The 14,392-nt window shown below is 40.3% G+C and overlaps 3 protein-coding genes across 4 annotated transcripts in view; 1 reads left to right on the top strand and 2 right to left on the bottom strand.

Moving 5' to 3' along the window:
- LOC117967216 (zinc finger protein 436-like) overlaps nt 1-14,392 on the bottom strand; it is a 151,352-nt gene that overhangs the window by 111,848 nt on the left and 25,112 nt on the right. Inside the window, exon 1 of the mRNA XM_059017664.1 lies at nt 9,887-9,998. The gene's annotated coding sequence lies outside the window, so the exon portion shown is untranslated. Of the gene's footprint in view, nt 1-9,886 lie in introns of the transcript that reaches the window.
- The window catches only part of LOC117407669 (zinc finger protein 436-like), a 179,206-nt gene that overhangs the window by 159,994 nt on the left and 4,820 nt on the right, over nt 1-14,392 (top strand). The window contains exons 1-2 of one of the 2 annotated variants that reach the window (XM_059017676.1): nt 10,144-10,911; nt 12,413-12,874. The exons of the other annotated variant lie outside the window; for it this stretch is intronic. Of the exons in view, the coding sequence (XP_058873659.1) occupies nt 10,575-10,911; nt 12,413-12,874 (799 nt within the window). The 5' untranslated portion in view covers nt 10,144-10,574. Of the gene's footprint in view, nt 1-10,143; nt 10,912-12,412; nt 12,875-14,392 lie in introns of those variants that run through there. 2 annotated transcript variants of the gene reach the window in all.
- Nucleotides 2,622-9,958, bottom strand: LOC117407643 (zinc finger protein 501-like). Its single transcript, XM_059017782.1, has 4 exons — nt 9,887-9,958; nt 8,814-8,995; nt 7,383-7,703; nt 2,622-3,990 (listed from the first exon to the last, which is right to left on the bottom strand). The coding sequence occupies exons 2-4, from the start codon at nt 8,971-8,973 to the stop codon at nt 3,125-3,127; spliced, it is 1,347 nt and encodes a 448-aa protein (XP_058873765.1). The 5' UTR covers nt 8,974-8,995; nt 9,887-9,958; the 3' UTR covers nt 2,622-3,124.

Genomic DNA, 14,392 nt, shown 5'->3' with positions numbered 1-14,392 from the left:
CAAAAAAAATATACAGCTCTGGAAAAAATTAAGAGACCACTGCAAAATTATCAGTTTCTCTGGTTTTACTATTTATAGGTATGTGTTTGGGTAAAATGAACATTTTTGTTTTATTCTATAGACTACTGACAACATTTCTCCCAAATTCCAAATAAAAATATTGTCATTTAGAGCATTTATTTGCAGAAAATGACAACTGGTCAAAATAACAAAAAAGATGCAGTGTTGTCAGACCTCGAATAATGAATAAAGAAAATAAGTTCATATTCATTTTTAAACAACACAATACTAATGTTTTAACTTAGGAAGAGTTCAGAAATCAATATTTGGTGGAATGACCCTGATTTTCAAGCACAGCTTTCATGCGTCTTGGCATGCTCTCCACCAGTCTTTCACATTGATGTTGGGTGACTTTATGCCACTCCTGGCGCAAAAATTCAAGCAGCTCGGCTTTGTTTGATGGCTTGTGACCATCCATCTTCCTCTTGATCACATTCCAGAGGTTTTCAATGGGGTTCAGGTCTGGAGATTGGGCTGGCCATGACAGGGTCTTGATCTGGTGGTCCTCCATCCACACCTTGATTGACCTGGCTGTGTGGCATGGAGCATTGTCCTGCTGGAAAAACCAATCCTCAGAGTTGGGGAACATTGTCAGAGCAGAAGGAAGCAAGTTTTCTTCCAGGACAACCTCAGCCACTGACTCATTGTGTGACCCTGAGCAAGTCACTTCACCTCCTTGTGCTCCGTCTTTCGGGTGAGACGTAGTTGTAAGTGACTCTGCAGCTGATGCATCGTTCACAAACCCTAGTCTCTGTAAGTCGTCTTGGATAAAGGCGTCTGCTAAATAAACTAATAATAATAATATCATTAGTAGCACTTATTCAGTTGCCTGGAAATGAAGAACTATAGTTTTCTTATACTATAGACAGACAGAGAGACACAATCCTGTTCAGTTTGACGCTACAATATAATCTCTTCTTCTTGGTGTCTGTGTTAGTTTACTACATTCTTCCAGAGTGTAGAATACAATAAAGCCAGTAATTAAAGCAATGTTCTGCCTGCCTGGAACTAGAATGGGGAATGTAAACTAACTGGAAAGTCATCAATCTAGTTTCTGATGAACTAGTTCTGCACAGAAAGCTGAGCTCTTCATGTAAATACATGAGTTAATCTAATTACTGTTTACTCTTAATGTTATGCACAGCTTAAATGTAACTTAATTAGTTATTCACTTAGTTTTAACATAGCTAAATTGAAAGTAAACTACAAGATGCAGATCAAAGGTTACCTTAAACAATCCTTAATGCCTGGACAAACAGCCTGCTTGTTGAGAACTGTCCCTTTAATTTTCCTCTCGTTCTCTTCTTCCACAATGACATCTTCGATTCCCGAAGGAATCCAATAACACAGTCTGCGTGCTTGGTCTGTAGAGTCTTCAATCCCAATGGGATCTAACACAGTTTGGGCTCCGGCAGATTCTAACTTGTTCAGCTGAACAAGCTCTGTTGATTTGACAGGTTTAACACTTACTCCTACCTAAAACCACCGCCAGGGAGTCATTATGACGGTTAAATTTTAAACAACATCAATATTAACATGAAAGACAATCAGATACGACTCAAACGTTTTATTCAAGCACATCATATCAAACATCTGCACAGCCAAAACACTGCATTTAACCTTTTATACCCCAGAATAATTAAACCCTTCTGTGGATTTCTCATAATTTTTGCAAAAAACTGAGATTTCGCCTATGTTTTATTCAAATAAACATAACGCCAAAGTCATAACAAATCTATAATTACAATTTTTATTTTAAATAGGTCAAATTTCACAAACAGTTCCATTGTCAACGACAAAACAATGTCTGAGGTGTGAAGAATTGACCAAAGCTTATCATTGACTTGAAATAGCTGGAGACTTGGTCAGTAGCTGGGAGTTACATGTAATATTCCTAATGTCCAAACTTAGAAACTCAGCCATGCATGAGACAAAACTGGAATCTCGCAGACACAATTACAATCTGTTTTATAGATTACTAATGTGAGGTAACATAATCCGAATGGTCAACAAGATGATGAATGATCCGAACCAGAGGTGCCGTCATGGATAGAAAAATGTGTGTGTGGGGGGGGGGGGGGGGCAGTAGACTAATGCTGGAGGAATATACCTGTGCATAAAGACCCTTCATTTAATATTGTATGTTGCAAAACACAAGGGCAGCTCTTACATCTAGTAACCTTCTATAGAGGTCAATGTAAAACACTTTATCCTGAGTTTCTACTACTACAGGTATGGCATACAGGAGGGTAAAATCACACATCTGGTTCTTAACAGTAAAACAAACGTGGTCATGCAAACCCTTACATGCTACCTTCTCTCTCTGTTTACATCTGAATCGATTAGTATTTTCTTCTCACATTGATATCAATTATTTTAAATTCTAGAACTGTAAGGTCTACAGAAAAAAATACACATATGTATATATAAGTTCAAAGAGCCAGCTGCCCAAATATATATATATATATATATATATATATATATATATATATATATATATATATATATATATATATATATTGTTTATTTAGCAGACACCTTTATCCAAGGTGACTTACAGAGACTAGGGTGTGTGAACTATGCATCAGCTGCAGAGTCACTTACAACTACGTCTCACCCGAAAGACGGAGCACAAGGAGGTTAAGTGACTTGCTCAGGGTCACACAATGAGTCAGTGGCCAAACTATATACTCCCCCTCCCCAGGAAAAGTGCAGGGGTCATGACCCACCAGGTGCCTGTGGTGGCGGCGCCCCTGGTCCAAACAAGATGTGGTAATTCATATTTTCCATCTGTGAGTATAAGTTTTTGATCTGAAGTAATTAGGAGTAACCTAATTTATTAAGCAATTTTATTATTTTGTGTTCACTAAATATTTCTGTATTTTAGTCGAATGTACTGTTGGTGTTTAGGTGTCCTCAATTGTCTGAAATTCTGTTGTGCCCTTCAAGACCCAGTAACTGACTGAACTACTTCCCGCATTCATTGCAGGAATAAGACTTTCATGTGAATTTGATGGTGTCTTTTTTTAAGGTTTGATAAAAAAAACTCTTCAAACTGCAGATTTCACTTTTTGTGAGTCCGCTGGTGGACTTTCAAGGAACTTAAATGAGTGAATCTCCTCCCACACTCAGTGCAGTGATAAGGCTTCTCTCCTGTGTGAACGCGCTGGTGTCTTTTAAGATTTTGTAACACCGTGAAACTCTTCCCACACTCAGTGCAGTCATAAGGTTTAACTCCTGTGTGAATGCGCTGGTGTGACTGAAGAGTTCCTAATCGTGCAAAACTCCTCCCACACTCAGCGCAGTCAAAGGGTTTCTCTCCTGTGTGAATGCGCTGGTGTGATTGAAGATTTCTCAACAGTGTGAATCTCTTCCCACACTCCGTGCAGTGATAAGGTTTCTCTCTTGTGTGAACACGCTGGTGGATTTTAAGATTTTGTAACAGTGTGAAACTTCTCCCACACTCAAAGCAGTGATAAGGTTTCTCTCCTGTGTGAATACGCTGGTGTGATTGAAGACTTCCTAATCTCCTGAAACTCTTCCCACACTCAGAGCAGTGATGAGGTTTCTCTCCTGTGTGAACGCGCTGGTGGACTTTAAGCTGTGATAAACGACTAAATCTCTTCCCACACTCAGTACAGTGAAAAGGTTTCTCTCCTGTGTGAACACGCTGGTGTCTTTTAAGATTTTGTAACACAGTGAAACTCCTCCCACACTCACGGCAGTCATAGGGTTTGTCTCCTGTGTGAATGCGCTGGTGTGACTGAAGACTTCCTAATCTCGTGAAACTCCTCCCACACTCAGTGCAGCAATGAGGTTTCACTCCTGTGTGGCTGATCTGGTGGATTTTAAGATGTGATAAACGATTAAATCTCTTCCCACACTCAGTGCAGTGATAAGGTTTCTCTTCTTTGTGATTCCCTTTGGCAGCTTGAGAAAAAAAGAGACAACGGTTATTTTAAAGCATTCTTACACAATCACTCTTCTGCAGGGCTTCCCCTCATAACCATGACCAACTCCTAGAGTGAACTCTGATGAGAATACAGTCAAACCCGCTTAATATCACTCCTGTTAATACCAGCCTCCTTTTATCATCATCACATTGAAATTTGCCAAGCTGAATATAATGGGTGTCAATAAGGATCATTGTTTGAGAATATCCCTTTGATTATAAACACACTCTGGTTAATATCACTCACATGTACCAGTCACTGATTTCCACCCCTCTTAATATTGCTTTGAGGAATAAAAGTATAAGATCAGGTTTACATGCAAGTGCTGTATTGAAATGTTTCTTCTGGTGACACTTAGCAACCTGACTGGATTTGGCATCACCCATTGATGAGACATGTGATCCCAGCACCACTATAAAGCTGTGGGAGCAGCACAACTGCAAACAGTCTACCAGAAACAGGGAAAAATCTAACAGCATTCAAAACAGGCATGATAGTGGGTGCACATCTAGCAGATGCCACAGTAGCAAGGACAGGTATGTTGCAACTTGTTGCAGCAGTATGTGTGTTATATGTCCAGGCAGACAGAGGATTTCAATGAGACTATCCCTACAAATTTCAACCGCTTGCTTGGAGACGTGGGTGTCATGCTGATCCAGGATTAAAATTAGGGGCCTTTCAGCAGGTGCATATTTCACAAAATGGTGAAGCTATCTCTGGAAGAGCTCACCATCCATACACCCCTTTTCTGACACACCATACAGTGCTTTGGGTGGCCCTTCTAAAGCATATGCTGTGCTTGGAAGGCAGCGAGGGAAAATAATGAAGGGAGGGATTGAGTGGCCAGAAGCACAAACGCAGCAGTGTACTGTGATGTGATCCCTTGTAGTAGTCTGCTGCTGCTGGTACACAGGTTTCCTTCCCTTGCAACAAAGCACCCGCTCCCGTGACTTGGGTTTGTCACCAAATCCTGTCTCATCTCAGGTATAGATTAAATGTGGTTTGCCCTGCAAATTGCTTTTGACGAGCAGGTCTTCATACATTTTGAAGAAGCTTCCTATAGCTTCTGGGGTTCCAGCATAGACTATTGATCTTTCCAGGTGTTCTGGCATTCTTGAAGAAATTTCAGGGTTTCTGAAGCGCGACCTCCAATTATCACTCAGACCCTTGTCTACATTCACAAGGGTTTGTCTTCCACTTGCCTGAATTATATTTAACCCTTTACGGTCCTATCTCGGACCTGGTCCGACATTGCAATTATTCCTATCTGGTCCATTGTCGGACCCTGTCCGACATCATTAAAAAGACGCAAAAAACGGGTTTCTAGTTGTTTTTTCTCCGGAAAAAGCTGAGAAAACCATTCAATGGCCGAGTGGGAGCGACAGGAGCCGAGACAAACCGAAAAAAAGGGCGTATCTCATGAAAAGTCATACTTGCCCCTGGCCGCAGATAACGACAGCCATAAGGAAACAAGCTGGCTGCTACTGCATCAGCGCTCAGAGAATATCACGGACATTTGCAGAGCTTTTAACAGATGTTATAATAATAAAATAATGACTTGGATCGCATTATTGAGGAGTTTGGTGATAAAACGAGCGATCAGGAGATGATTGATCGATATGTACGACTATTATTATTATTATTATTTATTTCTTAGCATATGTGAAAGCGATAGCGAACGAAAGGGTGGGGCTGGAGATGCCTAGTGAGTGCTTTGTTGATATGCAGGGCCTTTTAAACCCATTTGACTGTGGAAAAAAAAATACTTTTAAACAGCGCGTCTAAAATTAACTGCGCGTGTGAAAATAAATTGGACCTGATGCGCCTGACACGCACTTAATAAATGGACTGCTAAGGGTTAAGGCCAGACATTTTATGATTTTATGACGTGCGAGTGGAAAGCCATGGTCTGCCATCCATAAGAGGTAACGGAGCAGTGCTGCCTCATCAGAGGTGGCGAGGGCACTGCTGGCGTGCTGCTTGTTGCTGATTTTCTTCTTTTTGTCGTCCTGCAGAGTAGTGTGGGGAACATTGTAGTTCGTTGCTACAGAACGCAAACTTCCTCCTAACTCTTCTTCTCTATATTTTTTATTTTTCTTTGCAACAGCTGGCATTCTTGACCCTGACTGCATTTCACCTAAAAACAATTCATAAATAAAAATCACTAAGATGACTTTATATAACATCTTGAGAGTTTCAAAAACTAAACTCCAAAATTATAACTTACATGTTTAAAAAAAATAGTTTAGTAGCTGTGCAGCTGGGCAGCAGTGTGGAGTAGTGGTCAGGGCTCTGGACTTCTGACCGGAGGGTCGTGGGTTCAATCCCAGGTGGGGGATACTGCTGCTGTACCCTTGAGCAAGGTACTTTACCTAGATTGCTCCAGTAAAAACCCAACTGTATAAATGGGTAATTGTATGTAAAAATAATGTGATATCTTGTAACAATTGTAAGTCGCCCTGGATAAGGGTGTCTGCTAAGAAATAAATAAATAATAATAATAATAACAACTTAACACAAATCACATAGATATAACTTATATAACTTAAGTAAGCTTAGCCTAACAAAAGTTTAAGAGATAATGTATGTTAAAAATTCCATAGACATTAATGGCTGGTTTTACAGACACAGATCAGCGCTAATCTTGGACTAGCTTATTGAATGTTAATTTAGGTCAAATTAAATTAAAGTAGTTAATTTAGTCAGAGATTAAATTACTGCTAGTCTGTGGTCTGAAACTGGCTGTAAAGTTTTGATTTAATCCCAGCCTCCAGTAATTAAGGTGTAAAATTACAGCTCTGCTAAAAAAGCTGCTAAAAAAGTTATAGATTTTGAGTTTATTACTGTTTGTCAATAAAGTTTGTTTTACAACTCTGTGATGTCATTCGCAGGAAAGGAATTCTAGCGTATGGCTGCTATCAGTATATCTGAAAGAGGTGGGTGATCGTATACTGGCAGTCTTTTCTCATCCTAAAAATCAAAGCAGGTAATTGAGATATGAAGATACTAAAATATGTATTATGACAAAATGAATAATTATAGGTGTTTCAAACTAATTTTTACAAGACAATAAGAACGAGGTAATCATAACCATGCGTTTCCCCCTGATCTATTTGGTAAGTGTACTGTACGGACTACCGTTACTTACTTTGCCTGTACAGGAATAAAGAACAGTATTGTCTTGTCTGTGGCAAAAATGGGAAGACGGGGAAATTAACTGTACATCACATCATAACTTGAATTTCTAACCTGGATGTACTTATTTATAATTGATATAAAAAGTTCAACTGTACGGAACACAGTGAGGTACGGAATACAGTGAGTCTACGTTAACTAATTTCTGCAATGTTGCTTGTATTGTGGAATTACCTTTAAATCCCAGTTCACATTCAGATGGACAATCATCACACAGGCTGGATCCTAGCTTGTTGTTCTCCTCAAGTGTACAGACATTATTTTCAGTAGGAACTTCCTCTTTGATGGGGACACATTCCTGTTCTATGAATTCCTCTTTAATAGGAACACATTCCAGTCGAGGGACCTCTTCATCTTTAACACATGTCAGCTCTGTACCCTGCTTTAGACTTGCACACCACTCCTGGTCAAAGGACTCCTCTAGTGTGTAAACTGCTTCTATCCTTGGCCCCTCCTGTGCTTCAGTCTCAGGGACAGAATGGCTCTCTTTGGGATCTGTGTGAAACAAAATTGTACAATAGTTTTAACTCTTACTTACTAGCCTGATTCCTTTATAAAGCCAGCCCCTTGTCATTTGATCATTCCGATGGAACAATTTACAGGGAGGTGGACTTTTGAATTATTTATTACAATTTTAAATGAAAACTTTATTTTTTGCTCGTATTTTTAGAATTATGTTCCCTCATCGCAGCAATACCCACAACCTAGTCGGTATACTGACAGATCTATTTAAATGGGATTCAACTCCACGAGATGGTTCTTCACAATGCTATTTATGTCATTTAATTGGGATGTCACTTCGTTTAATTGGGATACACTATTTTCTAATGGTGAACGGAGATCGCTTTTCAGAGCAAGAGGTTTGTGTAGCACAGTGCAGTGATTCCGTGATTCTGCTGTGACTTGCATAAACTGAGTGAACCACGTTGAACTCTTGAAGGAGTTTGAGTGTCTCAGACTGCTGTTGCAAAGAATATTGGCGTGTCACCTTAGAAGATCTGATTTAATTATTTATCATTTCATATAGAAATAAATAAAATAAAAAACAGCAATTCATTTTGTTTAGGAGTAAAGAAAAATTGTGATTAAGCTTGTCTCAAATGCCTCTCGTTTAATGGGACAGACACTCATGCTGGATATTTTTACTTCTCCTGAGGCGTCCGATAAAGTGGCTCTGACTGTATTATTATTATTTGTTTATTTAGCAGACGCCTTTATCCAAGGCGACTTACAGAGACTAGGGTGTGTGAACTATGCATCAGCTGCAGAGTCACTTACAACTACATCTCACCCAAAAGACAGAGCACAAGGAGGTTAAGCGACTTGCTCAGGGTCACACAATGAGTCAGTGGCTGAGGTGGGATTTGAACCGGGGACCTCCTGGTTACAAGCCCGTTTCTTTAACCACTGGACCACACAGCCTCCTATTAAAAAGAGAATGTCAAAAGCTTTCTGATGAAGTACAATGCAAAGAGCGTTTACAGAATAATGTAACAAACAGAAGACATGACTCCCCCCACCCCAAATGTAATACATTCCACAGGCTTTCTTCCCCTCTTTCAATAAAGCCCCCCCTCTATAGATCTGCATTCCAGTTTCACTCACCTCTCTCAGTGATGCTAGAAGGTGGCGTTTCCTCCTGCAGGATCCGCTCATTGGCCTGGTCACACCCCAGCTCAGTCACTTCCTCCTTGATCTCAACAGTCCTGTCTGCAGAAACAACCCATCGAATAGGAAGCTCTGGGCTGATGTGAGCGGCTTCCATCTCAAATGTGTTTTGAATGAGACTGATCTCAGTAAAGCAAAGGAAGACAAAACTATGAGACTGAAATCATGTTATTGGTCAATATATATAAAGTGCTCTAATTTGTATATAAATAAACTCAAACCAACCCAAAAACTGACTGTTACTCTTTCCAATCCTGCACCATGGAAAAGTTTGTTACATTAGGCAAACCATAAATACCAGACTGAGGAGGCTGTGTGGTCCAGTGGTTAAAGAAAAGGGCTTGTAACCAGGAGGTCCCCGGTTCAAATCCCACCTCAGCCACTGCCTCATTGTGTGACCCTGAGCAAGTCACTTAACCTCCTTGTGCTCCGTCTTTTGGGTGAGACGTAGTTGTAAGTGACTCTGCAGCTGATGCATAGTTCACACACCCTTGTCTCTGTAAGTTGCCTTGGATAAAGGCGTCTGCTATATATATATATATATATATATATATATATATACATATATATATATATATATATATAACAGTCCTACTTTGTTTTGAGTTAAATACCCACATCACCATCGTTGATTCTAGAGCACAGCACGCATCCCTCATCTATTTTTGCCTCTTCCTAACTGTGTCTGAAGCCTCATCACACTCATCTGACCTTTTCTGAAACAGGATCTCTATTGCTCCTTAACTTTTTATTTGGTTTTCATTATTCATCTTCGTCAGCCGATTTGTTTGCTGTATCAAATGTTTAAATGCCAGCCCTCCACGGATACGCCCCAATCGCAAACCCCACACCACGCTAGCGTCACGACACTGTAAAGTGAATATCAAACTAAAACCGGGCTTCGTTTTGCTGTTCAGCGTTTCGTTTTGAAATGGATACGCAGAGAGTGTGCTGTACTTTACCGCACTAACATTTACATTTCAAAGTGAATAAACCGGCTTTAATATTACCTCTGTATTTTTTCCCCTCTTCTGCTGTTTCTTTCTTTAAATATTCTACTTCAAGTCTTCCGTTTCGGATCAGAGCCGTCTCAGATAGTATCTACAATTAAGACAGCTCGGTTAAAAAACAGTTTGACCCACAACGAAACAAAACTCTACAAACGACCAACAACAGCGCAGTAAGAGCCAACATGGAGACCTCCCGAATACAGTTTCATACCCGCCTCTTCTCATCGCGATCCCCGCCCCCGCTTCGACAGCCAATCGAAGTCTCGCAAGATGGGTTTTAGTGTTTCTGCAGCCAATAATAATACGCGACGGCTCCGACCAGTCACGCCCACTGCCAGTGACGCTTCCATTTCAGTACAGGAAACAGAACGCTGTGGTTTGTTTACGCTGAGGAACATTGTAGCGGCCGATGGTGGATTTACAATGTTGCGTCTCCTGCTGTTTAGACTATTTAGGTTGCATTGAAGTTTTTTTTGGCTAATAATAGTTTATGTATCTTCTGTTCGTTTACACGGATTTCCAGGACAAAGACTACTTTCTGTTTATGAACTCAAATAGAGTGCAATTGCCAGCTGTAGCTATAGTGAAGTCGAACTTGTCAACATAATTATTTAATGAGAAAACACCAGAAGAATTGCTCCAAAATATTTGAATGTGACTTTTCCAATCTAACTAAAAACCAGTGAAGATGGACGTCAGTGTCTCCGTGTCGTTCTTTCAAGACGAGCTCGCCTCTACCATCGAGCACGCAGTGAAAGCGGCTGTAGACACCGTCTTGTGCCAAATCACAAAAGTTGTCGGCGGCAAATTCACTGAATTCCGAATGGAAATGGCTGGAAAGGAGAAAGAGAATGAAAGTCTGAAGCTGAGATTGGAAATATCAGAGAGCGAGTTGAAAGCGGTGCGAGAATGCATGAACGCTGCAGATGCAGACATTAAACAACCTCTCAGAAACATGAACCCCGACTGCAATGAACAAGACTTTCAGAGGAATGAGAACCAGGGATTATTCATCAGAGTTCAAGGTAAGGCAAGTAATTGGAGTTTATAAAAAGCAACATAAAATAAATACATTTAAAAAAAATGCAATTAAAATGGTCCTTGTTTATCATTTTTGGTTAGAATTTGTGTTTTAAATAACAGACCACAACACTATTTGCTGTCTGTACTTTGAAAATAACTTTCCTAAAACCTGTCAGATATATAGACCCTTACAAAACTGTGTTGAATAGTTATTATTATTTATTTCTTAGCAGACGCCCTTATCCAGGACGAATTACAATTGTTACAAGATACCACATTATTTTTACATACAATTACCCATTTATACAGTTGGGTTTTCACTGGAGCAATCTAGGTAAAGTACCTTGCTCAAGGGTACAGCAGCAGTGTCCCCCCACCTGGGATTGAACCCACGACCCTCCGGTCAAGAGTCCAGAGCCCTAACCACTACTCCACACTGTTGGGTTCTGCGTTCTCGTGGCATTACTTAAGCAAGCTTCCAATGTTGTTACAAATGATTGTTGCACGTCTATAGCTTGTACAAAAAATATCTCTTCACTTACCTATAACGTTTTAAAAACTGTAAATAACTTGTTTAAACAAAGCTGCCTTTGGGAAGCAGGCTGTCCCTCTGCAGTGACTCGTCTCTCTATTGTTGAGACATTTAAACTTGTATTCTGTGTCGCTAAGAGTTTCAATCAAAATACAGTAATCAGTTCACATGAAATAAAAATGATCTGACTGTATTACATTTAGTTAAGGTATGAATAAGATGATAAATGTTACATTACTGTTATTTTTATTAGGCAGCATTATAATGACACCATCATTAAGTCAGACCTTTTAAACATTTAAAAAATGATGCTTGACTGCCAGTGAAAATAGCATTTATACTGCTATAGCCGTGTATCTCTGTGTAACTTTTCTTCATATCTTTTGCAGAGCTGTTTTCTATTTTTCTACACTTGTCTGGTGTTGTATGATGTTCTTGACGTGTGAGTTGTAGTGAGAGTCTAGGTGAGAAAGCTGACAAGTACTTGAGACTTGTTTTGTATAGGATGTTGAATAAAGAATATCAAATGAAAATGACCTCTTCCTTCACTTTGTTCATAGGAACTCCATCCCTACCACTGTATGCCGTAATGATATTTGTGGTGCAACTTGACAAGAATGGTGTAAAAACCATAATGCACCTAATCTGTTGTAAACCGCTAAACCGGTATACTGACTCCCCTGTAGGTAATCCACACTAACACTTCAGGAATTACCAATGTTTGACCCCAACCTCATTTTCACCTCTCGGATTTGGGTAATTGTTGGGACTCATTTAAAATCTGGATGTGTGTACGTCTCTCTATGACGTCAATCTCTATGATTTCTGATTTAATAAATCTCTGAGTGGCAACCACCTCCTCAGAATGAGGTCAGCTTGGAATATCACCCTGTTGTTTTTATCAGTAGAGTTTTGAAAATCCTGTGCCGTAAGGGAAGAGTTAAAAACTTGTACAAATCTTTTTCACGCAGGTACTGAAGAGAGACACTCTTTCATTGAAGCAAAGGAGGGGCCAGTGATGGAAGCTGTTTACTCAGAAGACAACATCTTTGATCAGGAGTGGTGTGGATGTCTCATGGAGATTAAAGAGATGACAAGTGCTGAAGGTGTAGAGGTCCCTGAACTTGAATCTGTCCACATTAAAGAGGAGGCCCCAGAACTGGACTGTGTTCACATCACAGAGGAAGTTTTGAAAAAAAATAAAGTAAATTCACTAGAGAATATAGTTAAGATTGAATCTAGCCATTGTGAAGATTATCCTCCTGAACAGATCTGCATGAAACCCAATCAGCCTGTCTCTGAAGACACTGGTTCTAGTGTTGGAGAAGAGGGCACTGTGCTGGGGTCCATTCAGAGGAAACATCACCCCCCTCAGGAAAGAGCTGCAGATGGAAAGGAGGAAGGAGCGATGCCGTCCACGAGCAGCACAGCATGTGAGTAAAGCGGAGTACAGCAATGCAATCACATGGGGGATGCAGTGGTTTCTTTGCAGTGTTTGTATCAGAACTGACTGTCTTTTTACAAAGTATTACAAAGGAGAGAGGTGGATTATTCAAACTGGAATGTCTGAGAATTTCCACTGTAAAAATAAAAATAAAAAAGTTCACAGTGTTCTGTATTGCGTGAAAAACATGTAGTAATATTTAAAAAAAAAATCATTCTAATTTACAAGCTGCTAGGCTGTGAGACATTGTACAGATTTGAAACTCCCTGAACAGTCAATGAGCAGCTAAACTCTGATGTTCAGCTATTAATATGTCTGCAATGGCAGGGGGTCAAATTATTATTATCATTATCATTATTATTTATTCCTTAGCAGATGCCCTTATCCAGGGCGACTTACAACTGTTACTAGATATCACATTATTTGACGTTATACACATTATACATTATTTCACATTATACAGATATCACATTATTATTATTTTTTTACATACAATTACCCATTTATACAGTTGGGTTTTTACTGGAGCAATCTAGGTAAAGTACCTTGCTCAAGGGTACAGCAGCAGTGTCTCCCACATGGGATTGAACCCACGACTCTCTGGTCAAGAGTCCAGAGCCCTAACCACTACTCCACACTGCTGCCCATATGTATGAGTATAAGTGTATAATTTATTTAAAATGTATAAAATGTAAGGTCTGGTAGATATCAGGCGGGGATATCGCCTGACTGATTTACAGACACGCTCTCGTAACGCACGGTGCTGTGTGAGAATGCTGCTCGCTGGGCAGGGATATCATGATCTGACTGATTTACAGACACGCTCTCGTAATGCACGGTGCTGTGTGAGAATGCTGCTCGCTGGGCAGGGATATCATGATCTGACTGATTTACAGACACGCTCTCGTAACGCACGGTGCTGTGTGAGAATGCTGCTCGCTGGGCAGGGATATCATGATCTGACTGATTTACAGACACGCTCTCGTAACGCACGGTGCTGTGTGAGAATGCTGCTCGCTGGGCAGGGATATCATGATCTGACTGATTTACAGACACGCTCTCGTAACGCACGGTGCTGTGTGAGAATGCTGCTCGCTGGGCAGGGATATCATGATCTGACTGATTTACAGACACGCTCTCGTAACGCACGGTGCTGTGTGAGAATGCTGCTCGCTGGGCAGGGATATCATGATCTGACTGATTTACAGACACGCTCTCATTACGCACGGTGCTGTGTGAGAATGCTGCTCGCTGGGCAGGGATATCATGATCTGACTGATTTTGCAGGTAGACGTTGCAGAGCTCATTTCTTTGGCCAACTAACTTCATATTTGAGCCACTTTGCCTCTGTTTGTCCATTTGAAAAAAAATTATATAAATAAGAACATAACATAAGAACATAAGAAAGTTTACAAACGAGAGGAGGCCACTCAGCCCATCTTGCTCGTTTGATTGTGTCATTTTCTAGAAAGGCTGCGACACTCAAAATCTCTGCATCTGTGGCCCA

Source organism: Acipenser ruthenus, chromosome 57, assembly GCF_902713425.1.
Source record: "Acipenser ruthenus chromosome 57, fAciRut3.2 maternal haplotype, whole genome shotgun sequence".
Classification (NCBI taxonomy): domain Eukaryota; kingdom Metazoa; phylum Chordata; class Actinopteri; order Acipenseriformes; family Acipenseridae; genus Acipenser; species Acipenser ruthenus.
The sequence above is the reverse complement of the archived record's forward strand: the minus strand, read 5'-3'. Positions and strand labels throughout refer to the sequence as shown.

Bases quoted from the DNA above. Each gene is read 5' to 3' on its own strand.
- LOC117407643 (XM_059017782.1), bottom strand. From the start codon at position 8,973: ATGGAAGCCGCTCACATCAGCCCAGAGCTTCCTATTCGATGGGTTGTT. The intron at 7,704-8,813 runs GTGAGTGAAACT...TGTTTCACACAG, and splicing joins TTCTAGCATCACTGAGAGAG to ATCCCAAAGAGAGCCATTCT. The intron at 3,991-7,382 runs GTAATTCCACAA...TTTTTTCTCAAG, and splicing joins ATGTGAACTGGGATTTAAAG to CTGCCAAAGGGAATCACAAA.